The sequence below is a fragment of the Salvelinus fontinalis genome, chromosome 24 (genome assembly GCF_029448725.1).
Source record: "Salvelinus fontinalis isolate EN_2023a chromosome 24, ASM2944872v1, whole genome shotgun sequence".
In the NCBI taxonomy this organism is placed as follows: domain Eukaryota; kingdom Metazoa; phylum Chordata; class Actinopteri; order Salmoniformes; family Salmonidae; genus Salvelinus; species Salvelinus fontinalis.
The window spans coordinates 5537958-5549879 of NC_074688.1; the positions used below are offsets into that span (position 1 = coordinate 5537958).

Sequence of the window (11922 nt, forward strand, 5' to 3'; positions counted from 1 at the left end):
AATACATGTTGTAAAGGGCCAAGTCTACAAAACTTACTCCAATCTGTTCATAACAGATTCTAGTGTTGGGAACAGAAAACTGTATTGTGCTCAAATGTTTCATCGATGAGAAAATGTGCAGAATCTCGGCCAAAAGCCACCTGGTTCCATCTTCTCCTACTGCTGGCCATTGGGCTTCCTCTCACTATTTGGTAGTGAGGTGAAACGCCAAGCGGATGCTTCACATTTCTACATCCGGTGAAACATCTGTCTCGTTCTATCTGTGCTCGATCTCTTTGGTTCAAGCACACATCGCGCAACTTTTGACGTTCTGAAGTTTTCTACGACAATGCGAACGAGTGGTTTATCAAGGAAGCAACTCCGCTGGTTGGAGACGTGGCTCTGCCTGGCTGCCATATTGAAGTAACCCACAGTGAAGCACTACAAGCAGCTTAGCTAGCTATCCAACTATATTTTCTTTCTAAAGGCGCTTTAGATATACTGGAACTCGACTGAGCAAACACCATCAGAGATTGAAGATCGTTTTCCTAACCATCTGAGATTAAAGATCGTTTTCCTAAAGAGAGACCAAAAATGGTGAGCACAGTCACATTTCAAGTCTTTATCTTTTCCGCTTAGCTTAATCATAACAACAAACGTTAGCTTGCTATCATTAGCTAGCCCCTTGGCACAATGAATTGAAAAGCAAATGAAACTTAACTTGACAAATAACCACAAAGGTAGCCACTCAAGGTTATTTGCTAACTTAACTATATAATGCTACTATTACTTAGCAGCTTTGTAATGTAACTTATCGATGTTAGTAAGCTAGCTAAGTTAACTAGCTAACGTTACCACAAATATCAGCTACTAGTGCTTGGTGTCAGTTCAGTTAGCTAACGCTAGCTGGTTAAGTTTACTAGGTAACTAGCTAGCTACAATTTAACTAAGTTAGCTAGATTGATCTTTGCATTTCACCGGTTGTCTAATGTTGGCTGTCTGCTAACTGTGTTAAGCTATGTTGGCTGGTAACGTGAAGTACTTGTCCTTGGTAGGCTAGTTAACTAACTAGCTAACATTAACGTTAGCTAGTTATCAAGATATGTCAACCAATGGATCTTGGCTGTATGACATTGTAATTGATTTGCATTGGGTAATCTAGTAAATTAAGTCGTTTGGATCAATGCGTTATCATGCCTTGGTCCTGGTATTCTGTGACGGTAAGTGATTTTCACATATAGTTTATTGTAGCCAGCATATTCCCACCCTATCTTTACACTTGTTTACACACTGAACTTCACTGTGGTCAGAACGCAATCATGGTTACATTAAGACACCATGAAGATTGTGTGAGATTGGTCGGAAAACGTACCTTCAATGCAGGGATGAGATATGCCACTGTACTCCAAATTTTACCTTTCCACACTGCTAGATCAAAAAAGTTGAAATACTGCTTTTTTCCCCTGGGAAACTACCCCTTTGTCCTCATGCTAGCCAGCAGTAGCATATCCCGTCCCTGCATTGAGGTACGTTTTCCCGACCCATATCATACGCTGGCTTCGCGGTGTCTTAATGTAACTATGATTGCTTTCTGACCCCAGTGCAGCTCAGTGTGTAAAGAAGCTTAACGGTATGGTCGGAATCTGCTTTCTAAGTAAACTACCTTTCTTGGCCAACATATTTGTACCAAGTATGGTTACCCTGTCTATCACGCTGTCATCATTAATGGAGACATCCCACTTATGAACGGATGTTTGCGATTCTCTCTGCTCGCTGCAGGTGCTTTTGGCAGCGGCGGTGTGCACCAAGGCAGGCAAAGCCATCGTGTCACGGCAGTTTGTGGAGATGACCCGGACGCGTGTCGAGGGCCTCCTGGCTGCTTTCCCCAAGCTCATGGGCATGGGCAAGCAGCACACGTTTGTGGAGACGGAAAGCGTGCGTTACGTCTACCAGCCGTTGGAGAAGCTCTACATGGTGTTAATCACCACCAAGAACAGCAACATCCTGGAAGACCTGGAGACACTGCGGCTCTTCTCACGTGTGGTACGATACGATCCAACACATCTTCACTGGTCCATTACACAGAGATTTTGCGGTCATAGTGTCCAGGACCCACCACACAAGACACACACACATAAGACAGGCTGGGAGCAGCACACGGGATAACCCTACGCTATAGCAGCTCACTGCTGCTTACGAGTTCAGAATTGATCCATCCCACCAATAACTTCAAATGGGATCATATCCCACTATAAACTAGAAAAGTGTTATGACTGTTGGTTTGATATTGAAGCATTTAATTGGGTTTTTCTGTTTTCAGATCCCAGAGTACTGCCGTGTGCTGGAGGAAGGGGAGATCTCAGACCACTGTTTTGACCTGATATTCGCCTTCGACGAGATCGTGGCCCTGGGCTACAGAGAGAACGTCAACCTGGCCCAGATCCGCACTTTCACCGAGATGGACTCTCACGAGGAGAAGGTGTTCCGGGCAGTCCGAGAGGTGAGACACTTGTAGCTAAAACGCCCATAACGTCCAGCGGACGTGTGGCATTAGCTTATAGTAACCATGATTTGAACGTTCTTCCTCATCACAGACCCAGGAGCGAGAGGCCAATGCAGAGATGCGGCGAAAGGCCAAAGAGCTGCAGCAGATCAGGCGAGACGCCGAGCGCTCGGGGAAGAAGGTGCCGGGCTTCGGCGGCTTCGGCAGTGCCGGGATGAGCAGCATGTCCTCAGGGTCCATCATCACAGACACCATCATCGAACCTGAGAAACCCAAGATGGCTACCGTCCCAGTCAGGTACGGAAATTATGGAATTTAGGTGTTGAATTTGATTGTGTGTATAATTGTCTTAGAATGTGCTCCAATACACAGTGATTGGCAGATAGGGCCCAGTTTCTCCTAATAATGTGACCAGGCTGGGAAATTGTATTTTTGGTCCAACAGCCACTGTGGCAGTTAGATGAGAAAATCGACCAGCCACTCATTTTTTTTTTTTACAAGCAAAAATATTTTGGGGCCATAATTAAACCAAAAATCACATGACTGATGAGAATGCTTTTGTAATGTTTCTAAAACAAGAAATGTATTAGCAGTAAGAAGTAATGTGGTATATTGCTCCATTCAATTTCATTTTTAAGTATTTTAACCGATGTATGTTAAAAGCAATAATGTAGTTAATAGTGAAACAAAAACTGTTCTACAACTGAACATTAAGAATCAACAAAGGTTGATTGCTGAGTGAAACAACTTATTTATTGTTATTAGTTCAGAGCTCAAACACTGCCATTTTTACAAAGAGTTCATTAGTTAATATTTGAGAACACAAATATATTGAGCACAATTAAAATATGTGAGTGTTTTAATGAGAAGACATGACTAAAAGTTTATGAATAAAAGGTTTTTGGAGTCTATACCCTGAAATATTTGAGTCACTAGGCGAGACGTGGTAACGGTTATTGAGAGTCTCTGCATCTGCGTTAGCAACAGACAGTTGCAGCAAAATAATATTGGAAAAACAACTTGGCGTGTGAACAAAAATGATGTAACTAGACAAGAAACACGAGGATAAAGTCACACTTTAGTAGCCATTTGTCAATTTGACCAACTTCTACATTTGGGCTTTGGATTTTTTTTTTACTGTTCCCAAATGCTGTGTGTAACCATCCACCAACGTGGCTGGTGAAAGATATTCTTGCCCGCCAATGCCCAAAATTCTACCCGCATTTGGCAGGTGTTAATTTCTCACCCTGAACGTAACCTGACTAGGGCTGTTGCAGTGACCATGTTACAGCCACACCGGAGGTCAACGAGTCATAAAGGCAGTCAAATTCCACATGACCATTTAGTCACGATAATTAGGCCCCTCCAAGCTCTGATGCTGGTCATTAGCAGCCTACCAAACTTGCTAACAGCCTGGTACACAGCACTCTTTTGTCCCTCTAATCACTCTGACATCAATGCAAATAATTTGAAAATCTAATCAAACAGTTAATGAGAGCCCATCAGCTCATGTTGTGCAATATTTCTATAGGCTATGCAAATGGAGAGAAAACAGTGTGATGGCTGCTAATAAAAAGAGGAGGCTCCCATCAGCTTTCTATAAGCTAGGCCAATTATTGATTTCTCAACTTTCCTAATATTAAGCACGTTGCTTATATTTAGATCAGGAGTATGGCCTAGCTGGCTGCCATGAAAATAAACCACTGGGAAAAGCGTCCTCCATTCGCTATTTAAGTGCATAGATGACATGTATTTTTCCCCCGCTGCCCCTGTTTCGATACAGGTGCATGTTAATGGTCCATTCTAAATTATAACAAATATCACACACACATTATTATTTAGTATATTTAAAGACGAGATTAAACCAAGAATAGTCTGATGGGTGACAATATTAGCCTATCACTTGTGAATTATATATTATCACTTGTGAATGATGCTCAGCATAAGAGACAATGCCTTTGCCTTTTTTGCTGCCTTTTTTCGAACCATAGTCGCACACCTTATGTAACCTAGCCCATAGGCCTATATGTTTTAATAAGGTTTGTATCACAACTAAAGTGGCCAAATAACTTCTTAAAAATGAAGCACATTAATCCGCTTTACAAGGGGTGTAGAGCCTAACTGGCATATATAAGCAGCGCATGCGTTTCAAGTTTGGTGAAGTTAATTTTCGCCATAAAAATGTACCTTTATAATAAAAGCGTTACATGCATAATTTCATTTTTCGGTCACTTTTGATAATAGTGTTTTCCCGGGAAACATTTGCGCGTTTAGCCTACTGCCATGTGCGCATTGCTGTGCTTATAATGTGAAGAAATAGCCTAATAGTTTATCAACATAAGTTCTGATCGGTTGTGTCAGCCACATTGCATAAAACATGTATTTTGAAGCTAGTGGTTGTATTCATTTGGGATCTATCGCATTCCACAACTGTCCCAGACTGTTTGGAATATTTATTTCTCACACAAAATAGGTCGACTTTTGTACTATGGAGGATAGTAGATTGACTTTGGCTAGTGCTTTTTCTGTTCGTTAGGCCTACTCATCTTGTTGGCTGACGGAAAGTACATGTGGACAGTGCTTCCAATATCTTCAATATGCATCTCGGAATTGGATAGAAGCGTGTGCAGTTGCGTCCCCGATGTCTGTCTTCACTTGTAGCCTGTGAGAAATACTCGATCACGTGACAGCGAGCCATGTGAGTGAGAGACGCTTTGGATTGCGTAGCACACTCGGAGAGAAGGGCACAACGCACTAGTCAAAGCAGAGCTCATGCCTTTCAAGCAACTTTTTTCAAATCATCTTTAGTCTCATCCTGCAGCCTTACAATGTATTCAAAATAAAAACATATAGCCCAATGTTTGTAGAACTAAAGTTAAATGAATAACTCTTAATTAAGCATACCTATTTCTTTGTTAACCGCTGAACACAGAATAGTGTGCGCACTCCCCCAAATCGTTTTGGAGAAAATATTTATATTTTATTCAGCTTTGTTCAATTGTATTCTTCATACTATAAAATAATATTAAATAATGGCACAGAATTCTAAGCAAATCTTGTCTGCTAAATTAACTAGTGTAGCCCACAGCCATTTGGCAGAGGCACATAAGGACCTTTTCTTCTGAAATAGACTAGACATTTTCTTCATATCATGCTTCTTTAGACCTGTCTAATATAATAATGGATTTATTGGGAAGGTGTAGTAGGCAATATTACATGGATTTATTAGACTTTTTTTAAATGGCTTATTAATAGGTGGAAGCCAGGAGATGCTAAATGTTCGTCAATTACCATAGAGACCGATAGTTATTTGCTTGACAATCACCGGCTGACAATTTCGGGAAAGCCCTAGACCTGACCATGAAAAACTCTGGGCCACAGATACAGAGGCTGGTACTGACGATCGTGTGTCTCCCACAGGCCGACCGGATCCAGCAAAGCCCTCAAGCTGGGCGCCAGGGGGAAAGAGGTGGACAACTTTGTGGACAAGCTCAGGGGGGAGGGGGAAACCATCACGTCCAACACAGGGAAAAGGCCTTCGCTTGCGTCCAATGTTCTACCGCCACCAGTTAATGTGGAGAGGTACATTTATTCCTCTTAAGTTTTCATCTTTGATAGTAAGCCAAGGTTTATGTATTCAATGTCTGTGCATGTGCTTTACTATTGACCTAATTCCCGTGTGTGATTGCAATGTGTGTGATGATAAAACCTCAATCTTGACGCCTGTGTATGTTTTCCTCAGTGTCCACATGAGAGTTGAGGAGAAGATCAGCCTGACCTGTGGACGTGACGGCGGTCTACAGAACATGGAGCTCCTAGGCATGATCACCCTGAGAGTGACCGACGACAAGGTCAGCCGCATCCGCCTGATGGTCAACAACTACGACAAGAAGGGAGTACAACTGCAGGTGAGTTGTTCAGATCCTGACTGACCCATGACCTTTTGTAAAGACTCCAGGATGGTGTCCAGTAGGGCACAACGTTGTGGAAAAATCCAGTGTTCTTATTTGACTACTAACCCCAGCACGATTACAAAATGTTTCTCCCCGTGTGCTCCTTCTGAACACGGCCCAATGTATTCGAAGATTTCTGTAACAATTCATCCCATATCAGAGATATGTACTCTACCAGTCAAAAGTTAACACCTACTCATTCAAGGGTTTTTCTTTATTTTTACTATTTTCTACATTGTCGAATAATAGTGAAGTCGTCAAAACTATGAAATGAAATAACACATGTAATCATGTAATAACCAAAAAAGTGTTAAACATATCAAAATATAATTTTATTTTTGATATTTTTCTTTGCCTTGACAGCTTTGCACACTCTTGGCATTCTCTCAACCAACTTCATAAGGTAGTCACCTGGAATACATTTCAATTAACAGGTGTGCCTTGATAAAAGTTAATTTGTGGAATTTATTTCCTTCTTAATTGCGACCCGACCAAGATAAAACAAAGCAGTGCGACACAAACAACAACACAGTTACACATGGAATAAACAAACAGTCATAATACAATAGAAAAAAGTATATATACAGTGTGTGCAAATGAGGTAGGATAAGGGAGGTGAAGAAATCTCAAACATTTTTTTGTTACTACATGATTCCATATGTGTTATTTCGTAGTTTTGATGTCTTCACTATTATTCTACAACTTAGAAAATAGTAAAAATAAAGATAAAGTAGGTGTTCTAAAACTTTTGCCCGGTAGTGTATGTCTACTGTGTTGGAATTGATTGTATCTCCCCTGGTATTTAGACACATCCCAACGTAGATAAGAAGCTCTTCACTTCAGACTCTGTGATTGGTCTGAAGAACTCTGAGAAGTCTTTCCCCCTCAACAACGATGTGGGGGTGCTGAAGTGGAGGCTCCAAAGCACAGACGATGCCCTCATACCTCTAACCAGTGAGTCTCATTCCAATGCCTTTCTCCACCCGTCGTCCTGCCGGCACCGTCTGAGATCTGCAACTATTGTGGTACGATTTATTCAGTGTTAACTATAGTCTATTTGTAAATGTCATTGTGCCTGGTTTTGTCTGTAGTAAACTGCTGGCCTTCAGAGAGTGCTACTGGCTGCGACGTGAACATAGAATATGAGCTGCAGGAGGAGAGCCTTGAACTGAACGATGTAGTTATTGCTATCCCAATACCGTGAGTACATGGGTGTTAAATGACTTTTCTTGTAATGTGTTGACTGTATAACAACCTTGCTGGGTTTTCTTTTGGCTAGTTTTCCAGAGACCAATTTTTAAGCACAGCCCTGGACTAAGAAGCATGGGTAATGGAGTTCTTCCATTGAGGTGGTTTTTAGTATAAGATTATGGTTCATTTGTGACCGGTAAACCAGCCTAAAGTTTATGGTTGCGTTGTTTACAGTATATGGTTGTGTATCCTGGTGCAGATCTGGAGTTGGGGCACCTGTGGTTGGAGACGTGGACGGAGAGTATAAGCACGACAGCAGACGGAACGTTCTAGAGTGGAGCCTACCCGTCATAGATGCCAAAAACAAAAGCGGCAGCTTGGAGTTCAGTGTCCCCGGGCAACCCAGCGACTTCTTCCCCGTCAACGTGTCCTTTGTGTCCAAACGCAATTACTGCGACATACAGGCAAGTTTCATCTTTTTTACGTTGAAGCTTACTAACTATGGACATTTAGGCCTACAGTCAATGATGGAACACAATGCTCTTGCTATCCCTGCATTTCACTCGTCACATTGCTTTTTTCCCCCCTCCTATTTCCTCAGGTTGCCAAAGTGACTCAGGTAGAAGGAGACGCACCAGTAAAATTCTCTTTAGAAACTTCGTTCCTCGTCGACAAATACGAGATCCTGTAAAAGAAATATACGTCAAAGCTCCAGAGAAGACAAAAATAAATACTCGCCTACCTGCCCGCCTGTGGAACATTTGAGACTGTACACATCAACAGGATCCAGCCCTTCAAAAGCCCTTCCCGCGGTGGAGCGCAGTATTGGTGTGTTTATGTTTGTATGAGAGAGAAAAAGATCTACAGTGTATATATAGAGTTCAATTTAACGGGCAGCGAAACGTGCTGTTATTCGCCGAGGAGAGGCGGGAAGTGAAAACACGATGGCTAAAGGGGCAGCAGGAAAGGGAGATGGGTGGTGGTCTTGGTTAAGTGGTGGGGTAGGAACCGTACTAGCTACAGACAAGCGTCGGGGACGTGTTCACTAGAACACAAAACAGAAAACAATTCACACTGTTTTGCAACAGAAAACAAAAAATGATCTTTTCTCATTTGAGGAAAACTAAAATGAGCCTTTCTAATTATACACGTCCGGGTAGTCCCTCTCTGATTCAGTCAGTTTTCTTCCATTTGGTGCCTAATAAACATGACCCTGTTGTGTTGGCTGAGGAGTCAGTATTCAGCTGGTTCATCTCCCTGCTATTGAGGTTGAGTAATTAAAACCATCCCCACCTTCAAAGAATCATGCATCCGCTACCAGAGACATTTTGTATTTTATACATTGGACCAGATTTTGAAGAAAGCAGGACTACTCAGGTGGTCTTTCATGTTTTAGTTTTTTTGTTTCATAACTGCAGGTTCACCACAAATCCATTTTAATGGCACCTGTTTACCCACTAAAGGCATTTTTTTCTCCATTAGATTGATTAATCTCTATGTAGCTTTAGGTGTGTTGGCTGTGGTATTGAGAAACTGTTAAGATGGAAAAGAGTAAGCCGCCAATTCACAAAGGCAAACCAGTGCATTTGTGGCTATAGAAGTTCTTGAAAAGTAATCATTTAAAAGCTCCATAGCAAGGTCACCGTTGACTATTTACAAACGTAACAGTTGTTGAAAAGGAAGAGCCGATCAGTATACTGTGGTTCACATCAAACAACCATCAATAGAGGGAATACTTTGGTCCTATCGCGAGGAGGATTCTCCTGCCAGTGACACCACCTCCCTCTGATGACTCCAGTCAGTAATTTACTCCCCTAATGAACGGATGCTCTAAAATCCACTTAATCATAAGGACAACATGTAGTGTTTTCATGTTTTGGTTTTGATGTTTTGTTTGTATTCCCAGAATTTCAATGTGGTTGGTTGGATAATGGGGTTTGAAGATGGCTAGATGGGACATTTTATCTGTAAAGAAATACAGATGGGGAATCATAACATTCCAGTATAAAATGTGAAGCAAAAAATCTTTAATTGATTAAAGTGTATTATTCAACTTTGCGGTCTTGATTTTTTTGGGTAGTTAATGCATTGCAATGACGTTAAAGACCGGTTGGTTGTTCAGCAACAACACTGATGCTTGCGCTACTATGGGGCAAAATGAAGGTTACGTACGTAACCACGGTTATCTGAGCTACATGGATCACCCCAATATATTGGTATCACTCCGCAGCGGAGGGATACATCCGAGGTGAGGATTTACAGAGTTACTCCCATCTACCTGTGTCACGGCTGGGGTCCGCCCCTATATATAGACCCCATGGCCGCGACACATGTTCTCTACATTTGAGGCGTGTCTCTAGCACCGTAGAGGATTAGAGTGATCCATATAGCTCACATAACCGTGGTTACATACGTAACCTTAGTTATGTTTCCCTACATTGGAATACCCGTACCAGATTTTGTCGGTGCTAGAGGGATCTGGCCAGCCAGCGGCGAAGTCCCAGCGTGGGGCTGTCAGTGGAAGGGGTGTCCAGGCACAGTCCCCGGAAGGGGAGGTGATGCCCAGGACCGCTGAACCAACCGCAGAGGGAGGTGCCACATTTACCCGATTAGTACCTAGCAAAGGTGCTAGAGGAAGCCCAGCTGGCCGCAGCACAGATATCAGCGAGGGGCACTCCTCTCAGTAGAGCCCAGGACGCAGCCACACCTCGTGTTGAATGTGCCACCACAGACCCCAGCACTGGCCTGCCAGCCAGGCAGAATGCTGTCATGATCCAGTGAGTGAGCCTCTGCTTTGATAACCCAGCCCCCAGGAGACTCACCCATAGCAGACCTTTGTCTGGTCTGTTGTTCTCACTGACCGTGTCCGCTCCACATAGGCAGCCAGTGCCCGCACAGCATGCCGGAGCGAGGCCCAGACTCCCCTGATACTGCCGGGGGTTCGTAAGCAGACATGATAAAAGGGATGTTCACATGCCTGTCTGACAGAACCTTCGAGAGGAATGAAGGGTTAAGGCGGAGAGATATACTCCTCCCCCTGGGGTCCACCCGGTAGCACTCAGAACTTACAGAAAGAGCACGGAGCTCAGCAACCCTCTTCATGGAAGTAATCGCTACCGAGAAAGCCACCTTCATGGAGAAGTGTTTCACAGAGGCAGACTCCAATGGTTCGAAAGGCGGCTTTGCCAAAGCTGCCAAGACCACATCCGGATCTCAGCTCGCCATTGAGCGGGTCCTAGTTGGACGCAGGCGACGAACCCCCTTCATAAACCTGGAGGCCAAGGGATGGCGCCCCACTGGCCTGTCCATCTACCCCATACGGCAGGCAGATTTGCCAGCCAAATACCCTCTCAGTGTAGAGGCTGCCAAGCCCTCATCCAAGCGAGACTGCAGGGTATTGGAGGACATACTGCACCACGCATGACTCGGGCACAACCTTAATACCAGTGCACCAAGAGCAGAACAACTGCCAGCGCAACTGGTATGCCGGGGGTTGTAGCCCTTGCGCTCTGCATGGTGTTCATTACACCCTCCTGTAGTCCTAACATGGACCATTGGTGCCATTTAGTGACCAAGCCCACAGACTGATGTTACAGTATAACTTTAGACCGTCCCCTCGCCCCGACGCGAACCAGGGACCCTCTGCACACATCAACAACTGACACCCACGAAGCGTCGTTACCCATCGCTCCACAAAAGCCGCGCCCTTGCAGAGCAAGGTGCAACACTACTTCTAGGTTTCAGAGCAAGTGACGTAACTGATTGAAACGCTAGTAGCGCGTACCCGCTAATTAGCTAGCCATTTCACATCCGTTACACTGAGGTGGTGCGGTCTCGGATGCCACAGAGTTCCCCCGGCCTGAGACAGCAGGTCGGGTCTCAGGGGCAGTTTCCAAGGTGTCCCTGACAACAGGGACAGGAGTAGGCTGAACCAGGTGTGGTCTGGGCCAGTATGTACAGATTGCCTCATCAGATATCGTTTCCTAAAACCAATTGTTGAGATGATGTGCATAATGCCAACCCAGAGATGGCGCTAGTGGGGCACCTCTCTAGGATAAACAGGTGCATTATGAGTGACTGATTAGGATGTCATGACCTGTAATCCCTGACTAAAGGGTTATGTTTGCAGTTTATCTAACTCTCTTACGTGAGCTATTCACACACATATTAACATCAATGTTATTGGATTTTTGTTTAGACTTAAAAAGCCAAACACATGCCATTCTAGTGCAAATCCAAATGCTACGCACCCTCGGGTGTTTTTCAAAGGGAGCTTGCGATCGGCATCTCACAGCC

At 43.8% G+C, this 11922-nt stretch overlaps 1 protein-coding gene across 1 annotated transcript; it reads left to right on the forward strand.

Annotated features, from left to right (window-relative positions):
• The first annotated feature begins 219 nt into the window (after positions 1-219).
• LOC129821813 (coatomer subunit delta-like) lies at positions 220-9679 on the forward strand. Its single transcript, XM_055879487.1, has 10 exons — positions 220-576; positions 1759-2022; positions 2300-2479; positions 2574-2779; positions 5903-6064; positions 6225-6390; positions 7242-7389; positions 7527-7635; positions 7886-8090; positions 8228-9679. The coding sequence occupies exons 1-10, from the start codon at positions 574-576 to the stop codon at positions 8315-8317; spliced, it is 1533 nt and encodes a 510-aa protein (XP_055735462.1). The 5' UTR covers positions 220-573; the 3' UTR covers positions 8318-9679.
• Positions 9680-11922: the final 2243 nt, after the last annotated feature.